General features: G+C 42.2%; 1 protein-coding gene across 2 annotated transcripts in view; it reads left to right on the forward strand.

Annotated features, from left to right (window-relative positions):
• Positions 1 to 353: 353 nt before the first annotated feature.
• LOC125770411 (neogenin) overlaps positions 354 to 26,588 on the forward strand; it is a 102,455-nt gene continuing 76,220 nt past the window's right edge. The window contains exons 1-2 of one of the 2 annotated variants that reach the window (XM_049439935.1): positions 354 to 460; positions 1,061 to 1,393. In XM_049439935.1, the coding sequence (XP_049295892.1) occupies positions 1,147 to 1,393 (247 nt within the window). In that variant the 5' untranslated portion in view covers positions 354 to 460; positions 1,061 to 1,146. Of the gene's footprint in view, positions 461 to 559; positions 1,394 to 26,588 lie in introns of those variants that run through there. The other variant, XM_049439936.1, reaches the window with a different exon arrangement.

The raw sequence follows: 26,588 nt of genomic DNA on the forward strand, positions 1-26,588 counted from the left end.
ACATAAATGTATCTCAATCAGTTTAATCTTTTGCTTCAAATTTAGAATCTGTTCTAATCAGATTTTTTTGTAATGGTACTTAATATCATGATGGATTGATGCGCCAGCCAAAGTTTTCTCTTTGTATTCCAAATATCGTTCCTACAACACGATACAACACATTTTATGAAAGTTTCTTTGTAGTTTTGTATTCTCTTCATTCGTCGTTTTCTAGTCGCATATTCTCATTGAAGCACAAACTTCACATGAAATGGTTGTTGGGAAAGTTTGTCATCATGGCGATTGACAGAACGAATCGTTCCCAAGCAACAAATTGGTCGGGAACGTTTGACAGTTGCAGCTTTTATCATTATTGTTCCAGCACGCAAAGAGGACGGACGCGCGTCTGATTGCGTCTGGATGTGTAATTAGTAAACTCGTCGGAAAGAGGTTTTGCATCACGCTTATCAACATATAAAAGGTCCTACACGGAACGGTGAATAGTTTATGAGTGAAATTACGAATATTACACAAACAGTGCAGTAAATCGTCGGAACTTCGTATTCATTCCGAGCCCTAGCGTCTGTGCATCATTGAATCCCTTTCAGTACACAAAGTGTTGTGAACAACATTATATTCGCTTTATCAATGCTTTCTTCGAAGTTCTAGCAAAATATGATGTGAATACTCACGTTAGTTTAGTTTTGGTTGATGGTTGCAGCAAATTTCATTCATAATTATCATCAAAATCGAAGTGTGCTGAGTTGTTGCGCCCGGTGTTGCCGAATGTTATGATGCGGTGGTGTTGAGAAAAGCGTCTCATGCGCAACGAATGTTCAAACGAGGGGGTGAACTAACATAAGGGCAAGGGTGTGGTGAATATCCACCCCGTAGCTTAGAATATCCTCGAGGAAAAAAAAAAATAAAATTTCGAAAAGTAATGCAAATTGCATATTTCACGTCTTAACTAGGCAGTGCCTATTTGTAGTGTGGAATTTATTATAATTCCGGTGGAATGTGTGTTTTGTGAAGCGACAAAGTGTTTACAAAATAAGAAAATAAATTATTCAACTCATTGTAGAGCGGTGTAGTTGAGTGTGGTGTGTGTGTGTGTGCGCGCACGCGGTGTTTATGCGTGTTGTGAGTGTCGGTTAAAATTAGTGCATCATGAAGCCCTACGGCGGTGCAGCTTACATGCAGCATCTTGCCGGAAGTGGCTGTAACAACAACAATAGTGCATCATCATCATCGCCTAGCAACGGCGATAACAACGGCAGATGCATCACCAGCATCCAGCACAGTAACAGATGCATGCGACATCGTAGTAACATTAGCAGCATGGCACGCTGGAATTTAATCGTATGCATGGCGACGCTGTTTTCGCTAATGTTTACAAAATGTTATGCCAGTCAAGGTAAGCCAGTGTGTGTGTGTGTGTGTGGGCAAGGGAGGGTGGTGGGTGGCAGCATGTTGATTGACGCCACCCGGTGATGGATGAACGAATCGGGTGGGGGAGACCATGCTAAGACATAGAGAGCAACATTACGGCAGCATAGATCGATAACCGTGGTATAGCCGGTTTCTATTCGCTCCAAAGAAACACGACGACGGTTGGGGCTCCGTTGAATAGGGTGAATAATTGCAAAGTCAAACAGACATGCCTTTTTTTGGCAGGAAGGGCAAGGGGTTGTTCTTCGTTTTGGAGCAGGTTTTGAGGAAACATGAAAGCAAACGCTCGACACCGTATGTTGCGCTATGTTGTCACCCGTTTTTAGAAAACAAATCGCGCGCACATGTTATGTCGACTTGGGCCGACACAAGGCGAGGATACTAAAACAGGGTTGACAACGAACGCAGCTTGCTTTGATGAGGTGTTACGGTAAAAGGTGACAAAAGACAAATGAGCACAGTGCCTCAAACATCATCGATTGACACTGCGAGATCTTGGAGGGAATGTTATCTGTTTTTGAATAGGTAAAAGGATTTTTATTGCTATGATAAAAGCTAGTTTAATACTTGAATTCTAAGTTTCTTGGAACTCTCAACGTCTGCTAGATTTTACCCCCCCTTTAATCATCAACCTGATGACATGTTTATGTGATTCTCTTTATGAAACATATGTCCCCATTTACAATGAGAAAAAGATTATCCTCAACCACAAAAAACCCATTTATAATAAACAACAATTGGGAAGTTAAAAAAAAGCCTTTAATTCTCATGTGCGCCCTTAAGCGGCCCATTTTTGGGGAAGGAAATGTATCATATTTCCTCATTTGCGGTTTTTTAGTGAGTATCACAGCTGCTTTGCTTCGATGTGGTGCGCAAACAACGCCACGGTTTTAGCCGATAAACGATTCGTCGATTTGTGGTTTTGAAAAATGTTTCACTGGAGAAACATTTCGCCGACACTACCGAGGGTAGTTGTGCCACATTATGACCCAAGTCGAGGTTCACACCCAACCACCATACAATCGCGACGTGTGTTCGAACGTTTTGTTTGAACCCGTTTGAATTCGTTTCCTTTCCCTTCGGGGTGGAAACGCCAATGGCGGAAAGGTAATGATCGAACCCACCCGACACTTGTGCCATTCTGTGTGTGTGTTTTGCCTGTAGTCCACCCAGTAGTGGCGGCAAACGGATTTGTAACAAATGGTAATAAAATGAAGTAATTAGCCATGTTCGGTTCAGGCTGGCGACGGTTACAGGTGATAATCGGGTAGCGGATCAGTTAAATATCATTTACGGTAAACCGAGCTCTGGTGTCCTTTATCGTGATTCTGATCGCACCACCCAAACGAACCACTTTCAAACACACTGTCCGAAGGCTATAGTCCGATGTTGTCGCCAAGGTTTTTTTTTGTTTCGCTGGTTCGATGCTGCGATGAAGCATTTATTGAATCTGGTGTGCCGGTTTGTCGGAATCGTGTGAAGGACGGAGGCTTTATTCCCGGTGAAAGGGTTTATTCTTACGCGAGGAGGTAGTTAAGGTTACACCGGGAAGATGGCAAGAATCTCCAATAACGGGCTTTGTAGGCTCACAGGCTAACAGAGATCTAGAGCGGGAAAGAAATAGCTGGAATTGTTCGTACCGAAATCTTTCGAAACACGTCCAACACTGTCCATAATATTGGGGACGGACATCCCAAAAAAGGCAAACACTGATTGCATGTGGATGTGTACCGATCGTTGCACAAACTGGACCACAAGCTGGAGGAAGGGAAGGAAGGGTACGTGTACGCATATAAGGCACGTTGAATCGTTCGAGATGTGTCGTGGCGTACCAGTCACGCAAAGGGAACTTTAGTGCAATGGACCCAGCGCCCAAGCCGAGAAGTCGAAGAAGGGATGATGAGGAAGAAAAAAAAATAGCAAACAAGCGAAAACAATTCGAAAGTCTTCCTTCCCGTATGAGTCTCGTATGCCTTGAAAAGGCGGAGGAGGACGAACCAGTTTTGCCCTCCCGGTGGGACTCCATCGTAAGGGATGTACCGGCCGGGTTCCCCCCCAGCCGGCGTCAACTTGTCGCTAAAAGCTACCTGATGAGTTAGCGATGTACGCAAGTACAGCTTCATCTTCTTGCGTGCGGAATCTATTTTGCACGTACAAACCATCGTTGTGTCATCCGCTTGTGTGTGTGGGGTTTGTCGGGCTAACGAAAGCTCATCTTCAACAACGTGATGATGTTCATTTTGAATCCCAACTGCCAGTCTTGACGAAAACAAGTTTACCTACTGTTGTCTGCACTTGTGCAAATTTGCGCTATCTCAACGAGGTACGCAATACTCTAGCGTACATTTGCGTTAATTGTGAAGCATGTGGGATGCTTCGAGCTTCAAGGTAATGATTTCGATCGATAAAAGTATTCCCCAGGACATATCTTCGGAGTTTTCATTACTTGTAGATGCATACAGGGAACTCTTCTTGAAAGATGAGACTCCTCATTCATGAGTAACGCATTTACCTAAACGCACCCAGGCCATTGAAGAAGCAACGAGATTATCAAGCAAAACCAGCTGTTTGTTTGTCTGTTCGGACGCTAGATGCGATAAGAATTGGTTACATGTCGTCACGCTGTTGTAAACGGAACTTGCAATAGATGGATGCTGTAAGGATGTGTGTGATTCAGCGCGAACTGACTTTTGCACGCGTAACTGATTAGCCATTCGTTCGGCGAAAGATTTCTTATCAGCATCAGCTTTGTAGGGTTTGATTGATTAGAACTGTGTAGTTGATTTCTCGACCGCCAGAACACGTCTGCTTTCCGTGACTTTGCATCATCTGGTTTAGTTTGTTTCGAGATTTAATTTGCGTACTCAAAAATTGTTTCTTATATTATTTTAGGTTTTATCATGTCTAAAAATATTTTTGATATTTAATACTGTTTTGGAAAGACTAATTTATTTGGATCTCGAGCGAGGAGTGAGTCGATTCTCGAAAGATTCATGAATCTCTAAATCTTCACTCATATATCTCAGAATTCCTGAACCTCTTAATATCTCTAAGACTTCAAGGATTTCTGAAGATATATAAATCTTTGAAGATTTAATAATCTAAACATGTGATGGAATATTACAACAAGTTAGGGGAACCTTGAAGACGTTTTATGGATTCGTGTAGTCATCTGAGGAATGTTTTTGGAAAATGTTGTTCGTTATTTTTAATTAAGAACCTTCAGAGATTCAGGGATGAGCCATTCAAAGATTCCTTAATCATTCATTCATTCGGTGTAAACATTCATTCAGAGAGATCAAATTCACCCAACAGTAAATAATATTAATCTGCATGTTATTTTTGATTGAGTCCCAGTGTCTCTGCGTAAGATAAAACTGTCTTCTTCAAATGTACATGTCCACTACGGGGTCCACACTTCAAAGCAGAAACGATCCCGATTAACGGAACCCAAAAAAAAACTTCCCTACCCGCTCACTGGTTCTGGAAAGGTGAAATTATAATTTTAATCAAATAAACCTGTCGCCATGAATGCGCGGGCCCTCTCGAACCGGATCCGTGGTCCATTAAAAACCGCACCGTATCACAAAACTTACTGGGCGACGGTTGATGAGTTTGGGTTTTTTTATTTTGGCCGTTTGTTTTAGTGACTCTACTCTCAGGTTTTGATTGAGCAAATCAGGTTGCCTTCGTGCTCGTCCCTCCATTCCGACAAAACCTGTTGCGCAGTGTAGGGATCAGGGACATTTAGCACCGCAAAGAACACGGCGTTCGCGGTTTCGCGAATTTAGATGAACCGGGGAGTTGGCCCAAATTCGGCGAAACAAGCTACCGAGCGCATCGATAAGTTTCTAACCCCACGGGTTTTGATGACGGTTTGGGTTTGATTAGCAAATCCTTCACTGTTTACCATTTGGGGTTTTGGGGGCCTTGTTTAGGTTAGAAAACCCGTGCAGGATGCTTATCATGTACCGGCCGGGACGATGGGCAGCAGCCGGTACTTGGAACCGGTCACTTTGAAGCTGTGATTGTGTAGGTCTTCAAAGGTCTGATAAGCAAAAGGGGAGACCACTCATGCTCTTGTGTGGTGAGGGCATTGAGTGAACCATAAAACACTTTATTAATGGGAAGTTTTAGTGGAAATTTTGAACACTCTGGAGGTTTGTTGAATTACCATTTTTACTGTTATCTGTCGTTTAAATAGTTCAACAAGCGGAGAATTAATTGGGTACAATTATTTTCTTATCAAACATATCTTTTGGGAAGTTTTTTTTTCTTCTACATTTGAATAAACAGTAGCAATAGCTTGAGAGTTCTTTTTTCTCCAAGAGAAACAACATCAATCTCCAAGATGGAAACGTGTCCACGGACGTCGTGTGTGGTACATGTTTAAAATTCTTCAGAGCATGTGTCTCAATAGTTCGACGTCAATCTATCGCACTCTGTATGGCTTGTTTTCAATGCAAATCAGATGATTGATGTTGTTTCAATATTATTTATCTACGATACCCCATTTTCGGTCGCTACCCTTGGTCAAGTGTGTCTGTGTCCGTCTTGAACCGTGTGTGATAGATAGTGTCGGTTGATAATTTATGCCATTATGCCAAAAGCATATGCTAAAAACACTCTGCCCGCAACTTCCGCACCGCAGACAAGCTGGAGTCCAATGTTTTCTTGTGACAATTTGTTTTTGTTTTCGTTGGCCAGCAAACCTTTCCCATCTAAGGCAACAGCCGAATTTTGCTATTTCCTTTCCAGCTATCGATGCGATGGAAAGGCTTCGTAAGGTTTACGACTTGTTGGTAGACAAGTTGTAAAAATACATTTCCAAATCAATGTACAGCAGCAACAGCAGCTGTTGGCCGTTGGTGTTTGTGTATAACCGGCTAAAGTCAACAATAAATCGATCAAATCTCAGCTCAGGGTTGATTTATCAGGGTTTTGCTTTCTGTGCCGTATATGCTTTGCCATTAGCGATGGGTGCGATTATGATAACTGTTGCGATAAGGCTGCGAGTTTCTAGGATTTGTGTTGGCACAAGCAAAAAACATTCAGAAGCATAAAAAATTCTTCAAACTTCATATCATAAATGAAAATGGCACATAATTAAACTACTCCTTATCGACATTTTGTTAATGAAGTCATTACGAGCAAAGCAAATTAATATAAGCATTCGATCCGCTTAATGTCTTTCGGGTGAAGTGCACATCGAATTAAATCCGCAAGAGCGTGCCCAACGTGTCAAGTACATCACACGAAACAATGGCCAATTGACGCTCTGATCCAGACGTTTTCGAGTGGTTCTTGAAGGACGATAAAGATACAGTTATGCTTACCTCATCATAAGCATACCTTGTCTTTGGCACCTGTCTACATCTGACATCCCCACGGTAAGGACATCTGACAGGAGACGGTCGCCGTCGCCGATAGTCTTAAAGAGAACGTCTTACCGTGTGGTTCTGATGAAGCTTCATTTTGGATAAGATAAACTCCGTACCGTACTTCATATCGAATACACATGTCGCTCGGTGCTCATGACGATGCGAATTCCCGTAGGTCAAATTCGATTATCGTCATCATCATCATCATCATCGTCAGTGAGTCTTTTTTGTGTCCGGTACCGATGACACAACAACTGATAAGAAAACTGATGTACAGTGAATCGTTCCAAGCAGGGCCTGGGCAGAAATCACGTTCCTGGTGGAATTAGACCACCTTAATCCGATGCTTGCTGTGATAGGTTTTTGATAAGGTTCACCCCGTTCACAATAGCGAAAAAAGCGAAAAAAAAATGCCATCAAAAATAACAATCAACATGAAAGCGTTGAGGTTGAGGACAACATTCTGATAGGGAGTTTATGGGTTCGAACTCTAACTCCACTTTTGGTTTGACTAATCGATTCATTTCGATTCGAATAGGGAAGGTATATTTCGCGAAGGTGTTAGAATTCGAATTGATTAGCTTTTTATCGGCCAGTGCGCCCAGTGAAGGAATGGTGCTCTGATTGGATCGAGCACGCAGCTGCTTGCGTGTAGTATGCAAAGCCAACGCAAAAACGGAAATGAAGCATGTAGCATACGTTCATTTCGTAAAATACGCACGTAAACGAGGTTTTACCAGGTGATTTTCGGTTGGTCTGCGTGTTTTTGGATGAGTTCTGGATATGTTGACACACACACAACACTCAACACAACGGACGGAAGCGTTATCGGATATTCGAAATTGCGCTCTTTTAGCAAGGTGGCAAAGGAAATGGATAAAATGAGACACAACGATAAGAGGTAATTTGTGGTTTATTTGTGATGGTAATTGGTATGCTGCCGTTCGTTGCTACAATAAAACTAAAGTTAACCTAAAATTTTTAAGTCAAATCGTGCTACTGACTGTGTACGTGTTGCGTTTAAAAAGAATTGTTAATAAACATGTTTTTAAGCGGTTAACCGTTTTAAAGAATTCTTCCAGAATACTGATATAACAATCAAGTAATGAAGACACTCAAGTGTAGAATACCAAGTTTCCTAACATACGCTTTCCATCATGGGAATACCCGATTTATTCAATTCATTTCCCCCTGTTTTGGCAATTGGACGATTGTCTGACTTCGCGTTAAACGTTCTCGTAACATTTAACTGATCTCTTCCTTTCCCTGGCTTTCTGTGAGATTTGATGATCTGGTACGATCGTACCTAAAATAAACTCTTTCCACCAAATTGCACAATGCTTTCTGTAGCTTGTCGCATACGATACGCGGCACCGATTAGCATAACGGAATTGAATGGGTTTTCTGCTCGGTTAATATACCACCACCGGCACCGAGTGGTCCCATTCCCCCGCATGTTCTTCGTGGTTCGGGGTGCCCGAGAATGTCAGCAATTCAATTTGAATAATTCCATTCGACGACGACGGGTGCATTTGTTGTGGTTGGCGCCTCTTTACACATTGCCAACGTGGATGATGACGACCGTGCTGGTGTTTTTACACATGGCAGCGTCAGGACCCGAAGGTCCGTTGGCTAACCTCCAGCTCGATGCATCCGGGCGAATTATATGGAAGATTACCATGTGGACAAGGGCGCTCGTGGTGCTCATGATAATAATCGATGTCGGTAGGGGGTGTGAAGTTTTGTTGTTGCGACTTCACTTCCAAACTATTTCCCTCTTTTCATGGGTTGAAACTATGGGGCCATTTGTTTTTTTTTCTCCCATCAAGCAACTCCTGTACAGTTTACGTAGCTGTCGCACGAGTTGTTTTGTTGTAACTGTTACTCATGAATGTGTCCTTCAGTCCGCTTATCCGCGACAATCCATGTTCGGTTGGTATGTACGCAAGGGACCCACAGCAATATCCGTACAGTTTGGTTTGTTCTCTTCAATTTCGACACCCTTTTTTGTTGTATGTTTTTGGGTGCGCCGAAGAAAGCAAGCACGGGAATTTGGGGGCATGTTGCCGAATGGTTCGTGTTGGCTTTGAAAAGGAGCTTCACCACACGGGCCGTATCGTGTCTGTAGCTCATCAGACTTACGTTCTCCAAACATACAGGGTTGAACAAAAAAAAAAAGCTTTCTAAAAGTGCCCAAAAAATAACATGCTTGACTGGCCTTCAGAAGTCTCGGTTTTTTTTCTCTCTCTCGAACCCCGTTTCCTGATCCTTCCTACGCTACGGAATATCACGACGTGGTTTTCATCTCGCTGCGAAAAGCGCATGTTTCGCTCACCGCCCCCCAACGTGTGCGGTGACAATGTCGTGGAAGTTGTTATAGGGCGTTGAGTTTGGCGCTTTTCGTCGTACTCGGTCGGTCGTGATCCTCATTTGATGGAGGCTACGGCAAACACATGTTCTGTCCTTCGAGTAACCGTATCGCGCTCTTTCGACTTCAGTGCCGTGGTCACTTCTTGTGGTGGTGAAACAAAAAGTGAAAACCATCGTCCACACACTGCCCAGGGGCCATAACTCTTCGTCGGCGAGAACCGGGATGCGAGAACCAGCAAGGAAAGGAAGCAATAAAAACCAATTCATCAGTCGGCCATCAGAGGATGGCGAGCGAACGAATGTACCAGTAGCTCGGACTAATTGATGAATATTATCATCCTGTGTATTCGGGACGTTGTTGAGTTCAAAATTCCAATGTCTGAACTATTGTTTTGACCAGGACTCTGTAGGATCTCCTTGCAGCGATGTGAAGCATTGTTTTTCCGTAGCCAGAATGTTGGAACTATGGTGCCCCAAAATAACCGCTTTAGCCATTGGAAACGACGAGCCCACTATGTGCTCTCGGTGTTTGGAATTAGCCGGTCCACTATCTACTATCTTGCTTGTCGCTATAGTAATGCTCATCCACGTATAGTGCTTGTACACGTGGTGACGGACACAATATGATGATGATGATGATGAGCTGCTTTCCATCTTCGGCTGACAGTTTCATCACGCTATTCTCGGGGTCGTTGAAGTTAGCTTGCCTGATTTTATGCAGATCTTGACTGCTGGCTGTGCATGATGGTGTCGTTGGCTCCACGAAGCGCCAACTCTTGTCGTTTTCCAAAAAAAAAAACGGAATTTGAATTGGTGTTTATTAGCCGGTCGGTTCGCCGGTCCTGTACCGGTATTGGAAGCAATAAATCAATTTTCGCTTGCAGCACGGTGGCTGGCCGGTTCCATTTTACTCTCAATCATCAGGCCAGAAAGTGTCGCATCGCGTGTCAAAGTGAGAATCCGCCACCAACGCAACTGCAAAACGTTCATTTTGCTGTGGACCGCATGATGGAGATAAATATGGCAGACGAAACAACTAAGCCATTCAGGATTATGTGATTTTAAAACTATGAGTGTGAAGAGAAAAAGGTTTTTTGCTTTCCTTTTTGCATAATTTTAATACAAGCTTTTATGTATATTTCAATTGTTGCTGATTATTTTAAATGCAGCATTCCGAAGTGTTTTTAGTAGTAAAATTAATATTTTGTATGAAACTTTAGTGTTATACCTGCAAAAATCTCTTATAAGAGACCACCAACTAACGAGTTCTGGTGGTTTAAAGGACAACCACAGACACCGATATGCTAAAATTCGACTAAAATATACCCGCTTCAATGCAGCGTTTTTGAGGATTTTTTTTGGTTACTTTTGCAAATAGCATAAAATTGCGTGCAAATTAGATTGCATTTGCGATTGCATTGCAGTGCTGGTGGATTTCTCTTCTTTTGTTTTTGGCGAATAAATTGCACCATAGAAATCTACTGTTTGTGAACCCCCCGCCTGGTTCACGGGGGACGTTTGCCGTATCGTAAATGAATATGCAATTTAAATTGCATTTAGAAGGTTTTGTGTTTTTTTTCTCCCCTTACTTCATCTGTCGAAGAAGAAGCTTGTGGGCAAAATTCAGAATTAATAAACACAAATGCTCAGAGAAATCATTCAGTAAAACAAAGGGGAATCGAGCTAGAGAGAGATATTGGGCGCATTTCGCTTCATTAAACACCTAATCTCTGAACTGGAATAAATGCGTGTCGAATGGTTTCAGTTTGCATCGATGAAACACAAGCGCGACCCGATGGTTGTGGCAATATAAACCGACATTGGTGAACACCAAGTGCGCAGGATAACGCAGCATTGGGTTGGAAACACTGTTCGGAATGGGGCTTCATGAAATTGTGCTATAATTATTTGTTTATTAGACAGCTTTGGTACGGGTGGCAAGAAGGAACTAGGAAGGAATAATTTGCTCACCCCGTTATTACCTTACAGAATGGTCGATTCAATCCTTGGACAAGCCCACAGTAGCTATAGCTGAGGTGGGGCTCTTGTTCAGCACATAAAGATCTGTTACTATCAGCATTGTTGCTTTGTACTACAAATGTCTCTACCTCATTAAACATGGCTAGATGGGTGAATCTGATGAGACTTCAAATTGTACGAACTTCAACTTCAATATTGGATTTCTATGAAAGATACATAGTAGGTGATAATCCTCTTTAAAATTGATATGAATTGTGTTTTGATAGCATTATGTGAGCATTATTGATTTTTGATGCAAAAATAGCAAAACCCTTTAATCCTTACGAAACACCAGGAATTATCCGTTGTAATGAAGGTTAATTCCATAGCTGATGAAGCGTGGATTTGTGTGTAAAATGTTTTGACAGAAAAGCTTGCTCCAGACCATTAACAAAACCCTTATCTGGCCGAAGTTTGGGGAGGTAAAAAAAAACTTTCTTACACTGGCATTCCGACGTTGATACCTTCATGGAAGGTACATTTGACTTTTCTTAGAGCAGCTCCAGTTATGTGAGTTGGTCCACCGGGCGTGGGCTTTTGCATACGGTCATAGTTGAAAAAGTTCACTTCAAACTTTTACTTCTCCTATTTCACTGCGCTGCGATTCGCTTTTTGGGCTATTCAAGCATCGTTCCGACAAAATGTTTTGCTAACTCCATTTTCCTGCCCCGTATGATAGTTTGTGATAGTGGACTTGTGTGTGTGTTTTTTTTTCTCTCGCTGATACGCTAGTACGAAGTTATGTTTTAGCTATATTTTCTTTACCTCCAAATCTTCACACTGTCCAAAAAGAACTTAACTTACTAACTTTCTGACCCGTGAGGGTCATCGTTGAATCGTTCGGGCGTGCCACTACTTTCACTGTACGCCTTCAGGCGCAAAAGGTGAGAGCTTATCAAATATTCACTTTACTATAATGGCTTTTCTTTCGTCGAAGCAAACTCGTTGGCTGGGAAAATTGTTCATTCAGCAAAACGGACCGAACTCTTCCGTATTTGCTTTTAATGGGGTAGAAGAATGGAAAGATTTTTTTCCTTTTTTTTTTGGTAGAATGTTCTCTCCACTAAAGTGTTTTGCATACTTAAGTACATATTTAAAAGATTTAATAGATATATCCAAAACCGACTGGTGACACAATGTTTTTGCGGGAAAGGACAGATGTTTTGCATGTGAAACTTGCAATTGTACTTATGCATTCACCGTGTGTACGTTTGCTCGTTGGACAATTGTTTGCCTGATGCAGCTGATGTGATTTAATTAAATTAGGATCACTTGGTAGTTTCTATTGCAGAATAAGGTGTGGCTTTACAAATCACGCACGTTTACGCATATTCAGCAGGAAGTGTTGATGCAGAGCGGTATACGATTGTGCCCGATGCCAAGTGCTTGGGTATCCTTGGTGTTTCCCTTTCCTTGTTCGACGCTTTCACGGTGTGGTTCCAATGGTGTTAAAGTATAGCGAGCTTTTTGGGGGGTTTTGATTATTCGAGCGTGCATGATTACTAATTAAATATCTCTCATGAGCTCTCGTATGCTGTGCTCCTGGGAGTTGAAGTTGTGGAAGGGTATTCATGGTTGTTTTGGAAACTGCGAATAAGCTCTCATTGTATATGGAGAAGTGCTTTAAAGCAGTGAAGATGTATTATGTTTCAGCCATGATTTTGAAGAATGTTTTGTACAGATTTGTTGATTTTTCATTAAATTCCTGGTTAATAGACAATAGTGTTCTTCCTTGAATATCGTTTCCTTTGAACGGAAATGTATTCTCCCGCATTCAAGAATGCGATTGAGTCAGGAAATGCAAATCAATAATAATTAGCCAGTAGGCCTATTAATTTCTGTTCCGGATCTCTACGTCAGGACATTACCGTAGCAGCGGGAAGTGAACAGTTTAGAGTGGAGCATGATTTATTGCTTCAACATTCACTTTCCCCGGATGTCCCACCATTTGCTATAATGTTAGCCCTGACATGAAAGGCAAGGAAGTATGTAAAAGGATGCCTTATCCCTCTGCTCGGTTTCACTTTTCCCAGAGCAATTTTACCAACGGCAATATAAACCATCGGTGTTTGTGTCTAAAAGTGAACCGTCGAACCAGCATCACCTTCTCAACTTCAAAGCGGTACAAACGTTCGTCATTTCCGATTTCGAGGAGACAACATTTCTCCTGCGGCATGCAACCGACAAATGCTGCCAAAGTTGTCAATACACAGAAACAATCTTCGTGCCGGAAGGTCTCAGCACCATTTCGGTCCATCATTTTACCATTCCGAGTATGTGACGACCCCCACCGGAAGGATGGGTGGAAGAGTCGTTACTCGGTAGGGCGAAAATTGTTTAAATTCCATAGGAAATCTAAATATCTATTAGCCTAATTGCTCGGCACCGGAGTTTACCAGGGCTGGCGTATGTGTTTTATACGTACCAGGTTGGCCCTTCTCAGCAACCAGGAAGATGACGAATTTGTCTTCCCATTTCCTAAGGTACACCGGCACACGTTCTACATCTACCGTGTGTGGGGAGGGGGACTTGTGAAAAGCGCATGAGTGTCAATGAGTACCAACATCAACTTGGAACACGACTTCCTGTTGTGGTGTGAAAAGCAAAGAGAAACGATGCACATTTGTCACAAAAAGGGCATCCTTTAATGTTATGGGAATAAAATACGCCTGTGAAAAGCCATCGGAACCCTATGCGAAAGAGGTTTTTGGAGGGGAAAAGTTTGCAGTTAGACGTTCAGGGTAATAATAGTTATTTCGGTAAATTAATGGTTTAAGTTTGCTGGACAAATATGAAAAGGATGGGACTGGTCAGTAGTTTGGTTTGTAATTGGGATATCCACACCGGCGTAAATATGAAGATTTGATAGATTTGAATTATGTTGTTAAAGGGCTAATACTGCACAGGAAATCTACACTCAGTGCCAATAACTTTTGAAGCAGTTTTATTTATAGTCTTGAAATATTGACAAGTACTAATTACTTATTTGTTTTTTCTTTACAGGTATGTTAAACATATTTAATTATTATTGGAAATTGTCCGGTTTCGGTTCAGTAAGTATGTTTTGAATATAAATTAGTATGAGATCAAATTTTTTTATTGTTAACTGTCAAAATATTTGAATGAATCAATTAATTTTAAACAAATTAGCAAATTAAACAAATTGAATAAAACTGTTTAACGAATACAAGCAATAAGTATCCCGAAGGCTACTAAACTAAGCACTGCATTGCGATAGAACAAGCAATTCCTCGACAAATCTTGCATGCTTTAGCGCATTCTCCTGTTCTGCTAATACCAACGCAGTACAAGGTATTTAATTTTGCTGATTGAGTGCGCCAAGCCATTTTTCCAATGTTTACTTTATTGCTCCATTTCTTTGCGCACGGTGTCACGGATACGCAAGGCGTGAATGTAAAAGAATTAATTTGCTCACCTAAGCGTGCGGTCGGAAGCGGAATTTTTTGCGCGCTGCATCATATCAAATTACCATACCGTTTTCACAACCGAATGAATCCTTCCGGTTTGCTGCTTAGTGTCTCACTTTTCTCACTGCAGGGAAAATTCTCCTCAGACGGTGTGGAACCAAAAAAAAAAATCGCTCATTCCACTGGGGGAAAATAAAGATCAAGAATAATTTGCACTTTCCATACCTTGCCACCACCATGGAGGTTACGCCGGTCCGGTTTGCAGATTTCACGCTTTGTTATCCCCGCTGGCGTGTGCTTTCGAGGTGAAAGTTCGCGACGGTGCTCCGAACAGACGAGCGAGAACGAGCCACTCAAATAAAAGTCAAAAAGGTGCACACGAAAGTATGAAGACAAATGAAGAACGCAAAACGAAACCTTTTTGGCGCGAGCGCGAAAAAGGCGAAAATTAAACGCAAGACGGAAACTATTCGATTCCGGTTGGGGAAATACGGTCCGGATTGTTTGGAGGATTTCCCCCCACCGCAAGGGCTCGAATGTCTGGTTGGTGTAGTTGCGTTGGTGTTGTTATTTCCGCCCTGTAGCGGTCCGAAGGAAGGAACTGGAGGATGGTGTGGAGTTAACTTCCGTCCAAACTGGAGCTTACGATATCTACGAACCGCCTAGCGTTCGCCAGTATGACACGGGCGGCCTGATGGCTGTCAGGCAAAATTCCGTTTCGTTAGCTCATATTTTTTATTCGCCTATTACACGCCAACTTTTGTGCGGCAAACAAAACCTCCGTAAGGGATGTTTAAAGCGCCAACTGTAAGCGACTGAGTTGGGGATATTCTGTTCTGTGTTGGGTGTATGCTTTTGGTAAGGTCCTATACGAATGACGGTAGCCTGCAGGCTTTCCCGACACTTCTTCACTTCTGTGCCAAAGTCGTGGCTATTGTTATGCTCCAGTCGTGGGAGCTTAACGTTACTCGTGCCGGGAAACTCTGTGGCATGTGGGGAATGTCATGATGGGTTTTGTGAGTGAAATACATTATTTTCTCACCACACTAGCTTTGCCCAGGTCAGGAGTATGTACTATTTTCTACAGGGAAAGAATTCTTCAACTACAGCTTATGTACTTCGTTTTTTTATGCTCAAAAATTCTTCTTGGGTGAGTTGCTTGTCACGGTCAACGATAGTAATGTATTGCAATGGAGTTGACCAGGACTCTCTGGTCTCTATGCTTCTATGAAGAAGCTACGAATTTATTTGATAAGAAATCCAAACACCGTCTGCTGCAGTTGATTTCCACTCTCGACAGTTTTATTTCGCTTCAGCAGCACCATCGTGGTGGCAGCTCACAGTACACGCTCAAAATCGGCTTAAAAGCAATCACCTTCTTAGCTTCATTTTCCATGGGTTTTAAATTCAACCATGATTTTCCACCATCGTTTATTGCCGGAGAAAATTGCTTCTTATCGACAGCTCAGCAGCAGCACTGTACGGCAGATGGAAAATCATTCTTGCCAGCGCCCGGTCTGTTACGGTTGGAGGAGGGTTCATTTCTGTCGAGGGTTTTCCTTTAAAGGAAAGACACATTTTATCGCTCGGTAGTGTTGTATTTCGTTTTTTTTCTTGCTTCTTCTAATGAATGAAAAGGACTCACGTGTGCTGCTCGTCTCGTAGAAGCATTTCTGTTGTTACGACAGTTAGATCAAAACATCATCATCCAATCCGCCACAATAGACACCATCGTTTGGTTGTGTGTCGTGAGTGAAATTACGATTTTCACAATTTTGCCATTCCATCATTATGTTGTGATGCGGGCAAAAATGCTGTATATGGCGGAGCAGGATTTGGTTGGAAATGTTGTGCATCGAACTTAAAAGTTTTCATCGTTCTCCATGTTTACTCGCTTTGGAACACTCGAGCTCAACGACATATACAAGGTGCAAAGAATAAATTTGTATGAAGAAAAAAAAACGACGACGTATCTGTCGCATCATGTTTCCCGTTTCAATCCGAAATGTACGGACATATAATGGAAAAGTGGAAAAGTTGTGCCAGAGAAGGAACGCACAGTGCCGCCCGGTAAAGGAAGTGAATTTTGACGGTAGCAAAAAGGTCGTCGCCGTCTGTAGAAAAGAAAAGAAAGACGCCGTCTTTGCCTTCGAGCGGTAAACTGGTAACGATCGCAACAGGAAAGGAGTGTTTGATTTCCCGCTTCAAGAAAACGCTGGAAGATGCAGCAAGAAGGATGGAACGGGCGATACGGTTCTTGAACGCGTCGAACAATTTCCTTCATTTTCTTTAGCGACAGAGCGCAGTCATGGGTGGGGTTATGTGGTCGGGTGGGTCCTTAATACGCACGCACACTAGAAAAGTTGTCAGACTGTAAAAGTCGCGCTACATACAATCGACAAGAGTACATAACGGGCATGTAATGAAATTACCTACGCAAATGTGAGCAAATGCGCGACGTTTAACGTTACGTGAACAGTAATAAGCCGGAGTAACGTGCGCTGGTAACGCTTCATGTTTTTTTTAGTATGTGATTTTGCATAGTGTAGGATCGTGTTTTGCTTCATTAAAAGTGCTTGTGTTGATCAATATTGACACACAGTACAATGATGACAGCTTGTCAGGAAATTCGTTAGTCCTTTGCATAAAATGACTTCATCTTAGTTAGTTTTTCTTTTGTGTTCTGCTTGCACTAACTCCCATCAGGAAGATTTTAATCGCCTTTCGAATGAAACTTATTAGAAGAATGAGCTAAAAATCAATTAATATTAGCCAAAAGGCAATTGCACTTTAATCAAGAGGTGATGTTTGCATGCAAAAACCTTATTCCAGTAGATTGTACAAGTATCAAGTGCACTTGTTCAATTTCATCTTTGTAACTATATCCACTCATCCAGATAAAACCACTTTTTAAACACAGCTTCTCCTGTGTTGATACAGATTCATGCTGAACGGCGGACATGTGTGTGTGTGTGGTTTCCGATTCCGGCGGCAAACCGACAAGAAACTCGAATGCAAACCGACAGACAGTCCGCAAACATACATAACGATTACGTCTGCAGTAGCATTTTATGGAATCATAAGTTGTTTTTCTTCATCGAAAAGCGGGCGAATGTGTGATGGTGAGTGCTCTCTGCTTTCATCAGTGCCATGGAGTCCCTTGCCGTTGTGGTTGAATCGTTGAAAACTGCAACTTTGACTTTGGCTGAACAACAGCTGACAAATGGAAAGGACAACCCTCATCAACTGGCGGTGTTGTTTTGTGTGTGGATGGCGTCGTTTGCGAAACGGGATGTAAAGTGCACCGAAAAAGTGTTAGCATTTTACGAGATTGAGTAATTGCGTTTACATTTCCTCAGCTCATCTCCACTGCGAACTATCGGAGACCGTTCCTCAAGACTCGCAAGATATTCACAGCCCTTATAATAGGTGCCTTCCAACGATGTTTACTTGAGGCTAAAATGGGGAGTTTTTTTTTTTGTTAAAAAGTTGTGTTTTTCTGGTTTGTTTATTTTGTTTGCTGTCCGTTTTTGGGGGCGGTTTGTGGATGAAATTTTACTTTCGAGTCGGGATTGAATTTTTCCCGCTGTGCCGTATGGAATATTTAGAATCCTTTCGTTTTGTTGGAGCTCGTACTGATCATACTGTCAGAATATGCTCTTTCTTCATTTCTCCTACGCTACAGTTTCCAGATTCTTTTTTTTTATATAATAATAAACGTCTACATATCGAGCGAATCTAGCGAGTGTTATTTTTCGACTGAATTCACCCAAAACCAACAGAAGTAGATGCTCGACTAATACGCGGGTATACTTACGGTGTGTATGTATATAGAAGTACATCAGCGAGACTTTGATGTATTCCTGGAAAGTCATGTATCACCATGACGTTCGCCGAGATTTACCGGAAAAGGGTGATTTGATTATGTTTCCTCTTTCGGGATTATTCTTCCTCTTGTTTGTTCGCATCACATCTTGGTCTATATATTTTCCAGTACTCGGCAGACACTCCTCAATTGTCTCTTGCATTTTGCGTGGTTCCGGAAAGACGTTCGTAACGCTTTTGTTTTGTAGCATAAAAAAGTGATACACGGGGCGCGTGTGTGAAATATTATGCAAGGTGTTTTTGGTGAATAAAATTAGCATGGAATTAAATTTTTCCCGTATGTTCAGTTTGTTTGTTTACTGTTTTTCTCTCTTTTGAAGGAAAAAAGGGATAAAGTGGTATTATATACCAGTAGCGATAGGGTAGCTACGTTTGTGCATTTGTGCTACCTGGATGATTCGTCTTCATCTGTTTGCATAATTTGACGTGTAGATATGCTAAACTGAGAAAAGGATGAAGCATGATTTATTAACGCATTTTTCAAGACGAAGTAAATAATTTTTCAAGTTGAAAAAATTGCTCTTTTTTCAATATTTTCACAACTATGTTTTGTAGCATTTATTTGACAATTTATATGAAGTTATGCTATTAGAATAAATGAAAACTTCATTAGAACGTGATCAGTAATATGGCAATCCAATCTGCGTCAGTTCCTTCAGAATTCACTGATTAAATTTCAGCACGATTATGTCGAGCGTAAAGATAATCGTCAACGATGTTCGCGGCTTTATCGCGGCTTTATTGCCCTATCCGGCATCAGATTTCTCGTAACGACCTCCGGCACTGTTCGCTCGTCCAAGATGTGTCGCTCCGTGGTGGTTTTCCGCTTGAACGATTCGTGTTCGATGCAATAATGCAACAATTAATATTCTCGCTCGGTAGGCTTCTGAAGAGTTGAGCGTTTATGATGCCCGATCCGTGCCATATTCTATTAGGAACAACTGTTCGCGAACGAGGCATTGGAAGGAGTTTCTCCTCCTCCACGGTCAACAAAGTATTGGCTGTCTCGGATCTCGAAGCTTTCTACCATAGCGCAACAGCGGTGCGATAGTTGTGTATACTTCTACAACTTCTTCAGCACTAGTGCACGGTGTAAGTGTTGTGCATCGGCCAGGAAGAGGCTTTATCCTTTTTGCGATTGTTCAGCTTGTGCCCCTCTGTATCCATCCATCCAGCCGAGCGGGTGGTGATGTTATCTTTGGTGTCAGAAAGGAAACAACGGCTCATCCCGGTACGGTTGTTGATGAATGATGATGAACTCTCTAACTCGCTCGTCGATCGATAGTGAAGATGAAGAGCAAACCGGAACTGAAGCATCAGACCAAAGACGGAGCTAGTTTTGTCGAGCAGTTAAAGGTCTGTAATCCTCTTCAGATCGGATCCCGACGATGGATAACGTTCCCGGGGATATTGCTTCGTTCGATCGATGCTAGACGAACCTCCCGATTGTGGGGAGGATTTCTTTGCTATGGAAAGGGAACTAAAGTGATTTCCTTTCCTGTTCCTTCCTTCCTGTGTTGCTTTCCAGCATTACACTATTAAGGTTGCCTGCATCCCATCGTCGTCGTTGTCGTTGGTTGTTGTTCATCGTTGTTGATCGTGATAAATCTTTTTTAATATTTTCCTTAACATCCTTCTTGGCATCGAACTGCTCGGATTTCCATCGACTCTCAGAGGATAGAGCGTACGGTCTGGTCTTACTGCTTCTAGTGTTGTGTTACCTACTCTGCTTCCCTTAACGTCTGACGGTGCTTAATCGAGTCGACTAGTTCGGTCCCCGTGGCACGATGGCATGGCAACGGCGTCCGATTCGGCTAGGGAAAAAAAAGGTTCTTATACCAGACGGACAGACAGCGGGATTAGTACCGTACATAGAATCCGGCACGGGTCGGTTTCGGGGCTCTGTACGGTAGAGAATAATGCGTACGATCCCATGGTAAGCCACGATGGTGATAGCCATTACTTGCGGGTTTTTCTCTACTTACGGCGTACGGTGTTTCGGCCCCAGTGTTTACCCGAAAATTGTGTATGGAAACAATTATTAATGTAGAATATAAACTATTAAAATAAATTACAGCAACATTTGTAACCTCTGGTCCACGTGCTTTCCCTTGTGTCTTCGGTACGTTGTCTCCTATTTTTGTAGCTCTTTGCTCTTAGACTGAGATTTGGGATTTTTTTTTGTTTGAGACGTACCACATAATCCTTATGATCTTCGACGATGCTCTTCATGGTTTTTCGAAGCGTCGTGTTTTCTTGTTGCCCGTATTATATGTAGTATTAGGAGTATTAATGTGTTCGTGCGGTTTTTAACCAAAGTTTTGGGCTCTGTTTTGGCGAAATGGTAATTTATTCAATTTTCAAAATACTGTCCGTCACTTTCCACAACCTTCTTCCACCTTTCAGGCAACTTTCTGATCCCGTCGCGGAAAAAAGATGGCGGTTTGGCCGCTAACCAATCCTCCATCCATTTTTGCACTTCTTGGTGATTATGGAACTGCTGGTCAGCCAGGCTGTGTTCCATCGACCGGAACAAATAGTAATCAGAAGGGGCAATGTCTGGGCTATACGGCGGGTGGGGTAGGACATCCCATTTGAGTGTTTTTAAATAATTTTTAACCGGTACCGCTATATGTGGCCTGGCATTGTCATGTAGCAATATGACTTTGTCGTGTCTATCGGCGTATTGTGGTCTTTTTTCTTTCAAAGCACGGCTTAAACGCATCAATTGTCGTCTATAGACCTCCCCAGTGATCTTTTCGTTTGGTTGTAGCAGCTCATAATACACCACACCCAGCTGGTCCCACCAAATACACAGCATGATCTTCGCGCCATGAATATTCGGCTTGGCTGTCGATGATGTGGCATGTCCGGGGTATCCATACGTTGCACGACGTTTTGGATTATCGTAATGTACCCACTTTTCATCACCAGTCACTATTCGATGCAAAAATCCCTTCCGCTCTTGCCTTTGGAGCAGTTGTTCACAAGTGAACAAACGGCGTTCGACGTCTCTTGGCTTCAGGTCATAGGGCAACCAATTTCCCACCTTCCGGATCATTCCCATTGCTTTTAATCGAAGAGAAATGGTTGGCTGAGCCACTCCCAGTGTCTGTGCAAGTGTTTTTTGGTTTTGTGATGGATCTTCATCCAGTATTGCCTCTAATTCTCCATCCTCAAACTTTCGTGGTCCTCCGGAACGCTCCTCATCTTCCAAATCAAAATTGCCACTTTTGAACCGTGCAAACCACTTCTGACACGTTCGTTCAGCTAGAGCATGGTCACCATACACTTCTACCAAAATTTTATGACTTTCGGCAGCCTTTTTCTTCATATTGAAATAATGAAGCAAAACTCCCCGCAAAAACACATTATTTGGTACAAATGATGCCATGTTCGGTGCTCGCAGATACTATGTTATTTATTATTTATCAAAATGACAGATAGTGGATATTGTAGCCCAATAATGACACTTCAAATTGGCAGTGTTGCCAGATTCAATAAATATGTAATAAATAAATGGGAGCATTAATACCAAAACCGCACGAACACATTAATACACCTAATATTTTCCCGTTCCCATTTGTCGCTGTGAGCGAATGGAAATAATCTTCTGTTTTTTATCGGCAAAGTGAATGAAGTTTTAGTGCTGCACACTGAAACCATCCTCAGGCATTAGAAGGTATCGCCAGGCATACAATACAGAGATTAATTAAGGTACTTTATCGGCCCATTGATGTATCGTTGGATGTGCTAAGAGACTACTACGGTAAACATGACTTAGTGTCACTTTGTCTTTGCAGAATGATAAATTAAGGTGCTTTCACGTCTGTGCATCACATTAGTTTGTCTGATGCAATGTTTTCCTTAAATTTAATTTAATAATATTATCTTTGTGTTTCTTGTTCATAGAGGCGAATGGAGTCCTAGGAACTCAAAGCCTCTATAATCAAAATAAAAAAAAATGTTTCTTGTTGATGGTCACAGTGTGGCCTAACAAAAAGCAAACAATTCATATAAAAGTAATCGTTTATCGCGATAAGCGGCTATACAATTTCATTTGTCAATTTAGTCCAAATATCGGGTTTCGAACCTTCTCCACGGATGGTCCGTATTCGTATCCTGCATTGGTCAGATTCGTACTGGAATGTTTCCTTCCTGCCCAATATGCAGCAGAATGTCACGTTCTGTTGTCCTTTATCGTCGTCCCCTTTTTTCGTCCACCACACGTAGAACAAATGCAATGGAAATAGGACGAAAACAGCCGGAAGAATCACAGCTGGTCATCGCCGTGACACAACAAATTCTTTCCGAAACCACTTACAAATGTGAGATGCAAGGGCTCGGCCACACGTTAGACACAATTGGCTGGCGAACTTCTGACCCTTGGTTAATGGACGTGCTTATGTCGGAGGAAAAAGAAAAAAACCTTCATATAGCACAGCTGCGACCGATGGACAACGGTCATTTGTTAGTGCCCGCCTATAAGAGGATCAGCGATAATAAAGTGTCAAAAATCTATTTACGGGATTGTATGCTATGAATCAGTCGAGGACGCTAGACGCACTACCTCTCACGGCCACAGCATTAATGATGAGGCACTACTACTACCCTTGCTGTTCCAAATTTCACGATGGCAGATTGCAGACGGAATAGATGGTCGAGTCGTTCCGGAGGTGTCAAATTTCCCAGCGGGAGTGGACGGTTGTGCCAGCTGTTGGCGAATCGATGGCAAGTGGGCATGTCTTTTGGTGATAACTGGGTCATGCGAATTTCGTTGGATTACATCCACAGTCGGAGCAGTTGGATTGTATCGGTCTTGGATTGCTGCTCCAGATACCGGGATCCATCCAAAGCGGACTTGGTATGGTGGTAGATAAGAAAATTGAATGATGGAAAGTAATGGCCTACAATCTCTTCGGTACAAACGGCTTTACCGTATGACATTGTGTACGCTCGATTGGGCGAGGGTGTAATATGGACCGATATTAGGTTACGCCACGGTCCTACCGGGCATTCGGGTTTGGTTTCACTTTCACCATCGACTAGAGCCGTAGGCCTAGGCGAAGGCACCTAGCAATCGAGCCTTCCTGTATTATTTTCCATAAAATGGATTTATCGAATTGATTGTGGTTTATGCTCCTACCACACTAGCACTATCTTTCATCGTCGTTTTGAACGTCAAACGTGGCCCTTGGAATGCCACTAATGGTTATTTAATTTGACCCGTGCCTTTATCGTACGTGTTTGGCCATTTGTGATCGAAACCGTGGCGTGCACGCACGCCTGAAAGTATGCAACGGTGATGGGTAGCGAATGTCTTTTGTTCCGGAAAGACTACAAATCGTCTTAAGGATTGGGCCGTTATGAATGGTAAGGGAAGCACGATGAGAGCGAACACACATTTTATGAAGTGGAAGCTCGTTTGCGAAATAACAGACCATTGAAACGGTGAAAGATTTGATCGGAAACAGCGATATCATGATGCTATCGAGGTTTTTTTGTTGTTGTTGTGGATGAAGATTGTTTTGCGATAGGGAAAGCTTTTGGCAGGAGGGGAGTGCTGAGGAAAAAGTTCCAAAAAACTGCCGCAGGCAGTTTCGGGAGAAATGTCTATCGATGAAAGCTGTCGGAAGAGAAGCTACCTACGGCTTAGTACGAAACCCAACCAGTTTCAGCTCGAAATCGGAGTTTCGTGAGATCTTTTGGCACCTTTTGGCATTCGCTATTCGGTAAGGCGTACGCTAGGTATAAGACACACAAACACACACAATCGAATTTGACGTTCGCACGGCGAAAAAGTGCTCTCGGTTCTGAAATCATGCTAGGTCACTTTAACGAACTTACCCCCAAACCGGACTGCCTTGTGGGCAATCGGAATAGGTTATGCTGCTGGTTGGTAGCCTTGTACTTAAACCTACTTCCCCATTCTGTTTCTCCACCATCATATGTTTATCGTACGACTTGTGGTAATATGGCGCTACGCTTTTGACCGTTGATCGTTACCGTTACCGACAATTTCACAAAACGAACAGAATCGTGTGGCCTACGGGGGCCGTGTATTGAAAATCGTGTGAAGAAAGCTGGATGTATTTTGGTGCTTCTAGTGGTGTTACTGACGTTTATTAAAAGTTTGAACTCGTTTATGCGATCATATTTCCATTCGTTGGAACTCTTTATGTATTGATCTTGTCTATTTTTCGTTTAACTTACAGTTCAAATTATTGAATTTGAATAATTAATCTGTTAAGTTAACGAAAATTCAAAACTCTGTAACTTTTTTTCCAAGAAATTACAGACAAAATTGGAATAAAAGGGCATTGTACATCAATAGCCTCAAAGTGGAATTTATCTTCCTCAGCAAATCGTTCGTGTAAGCAACGTGTGCACAAATGTCGATCCTGCAATAAGTGATTAATAGTGGGTGGAATTAATTTTGCATGTATAATAATGGTTAAACCTTGCTTGATATTCCTTTGAATAAAAGCTTCAGAGTTCTGAACTGTGCATAATACATGCACAACTATTGCCCGATGGAGGGCGTTCATATTTGTAGCACTATCAGCTCTGGTCCATCTGGCACGTAGAGTACGTGGGTTTTGTTTGTGGAAACAAAGATGTATATTTTGTACCACAGTTTGTATGTCCGTATCGAGGTGGAATATTTGATTTGTACTGTGACTGTATGCTCTTACCTTTTTATGCGACAAAATGATGAAGTGAAACATTGTTCGATGTGTACATCTAACACGCGTTGGCGTTCTGTTTCACTGTTGTGTTTCAGCTCGACTCAGTTTCTTTGCGTATACTGGAAATAGAGAAATATTTCAAAATTAAGTTAGATTTGAAGCATTTCATATTTGCTATTATTTGGTTTAAGGGTCCCTAACTCTTGGTAAAATTTATATGTACTAGAAATAAAAATTATTGAGAATAATTACTTCTTGACATTTTTGAGGAATTTCTAACGAGAAATAAAATCTTTCCGAAAAGAGATTGAGTCTACATCACCAGTCATCTTTAATTGCCAAACATTCGGCCAATCTAGTGACGCTATCACGTTTGCTCAAACTCTTGACGTCAGTGAAGGAATTATTAAATATGCTTTATTTTCGGTCAGTTTACATTTTCTGTTCCTCATCCGGGGTACGATTAGTGACGGAATTCCGGTTCCCTGACGAGGGGGAACGCATTAAACCGATAACGAACGTATAAAAAATCTCAATTCATTTTAACCTTTGCTCCAAACATTTGATTTCCTCCAAGGGTAAGGAAGCTTAGCTAAAGCCCCTAAAGCAATGGTTTTACCGCAATACCACGCTTCATCGGACAGCACGCACGCCCGGATTGCCTGGCAGCGAGTTTTTGACATTTGCCAAGGGCTGTCACACACCATAAGTTCACTTTTTTATATTTCGACACACACTTCTGATCGCAATCTTTCAGCGGAACTGTGAAATGAAATCTTAAGGTTTATATAAAAATAGGAAATAACAAAAAAAAACAGTCACAAAAGCGAAACAAAACTATTCACTACAAAACGCCTCGAGCAAAATGTGACGTTTGGCGGGCTGGTCGTCGAATGGAATGCATCGTTGATTCGTGGAATGGAATAATAGGCGCACGGGTGGAGGGATGCCAACCCCGTGGTTTCAACATCCCGCGAGAACATTCGCACCAAGATGTGGCCGGTATAAGCGTTTTGCTGCAGCGTTAGTCATAAATAATTTTTATTGCCGTCACAATTTTCCATCCCGCGGGTTTTTGGGAAGTCAGGCCGTAGATAAAATGGAATGGTTTCCATTGCCACCGTACTCAATTAGTCCGATCGTCGGCGGGTGACTTTGTCGTGAGCTATCTTCTATGAGAGTTGCTCCACACTAAAACGCTTCCATAGGCACTTTTGGGAAGTGTTTGTGCAGCTTGGTCTAGGTAGGCAACTTTTATGATGCAGCAATGCATTTTCCATGGGTGGAGTTTTGATTTGGGTTCAATGAATTAATTTTTGACTCACTGTCTTAAAGCTTTGAGGAAGTGAAATTTTTGAGGAAATGTACCTTGAAGTTTAAATGATAGT

The sequence above is a fragment of the Anopheles funestus genome, chromosome 3RL (genome assembly GCF_943734845.2).
Source record: "Anopheles funestus chromosome 3RL, idAnoFuneDA-416_04, whole genome shotgun sequence".
Classification (NCBI taxonomy): domain Eukaryota; kingdom Metazoa; phylum Arthropoda; class Insecta; order Diptera; family Culicidae; genus Anopheles; species Anopheles funestus.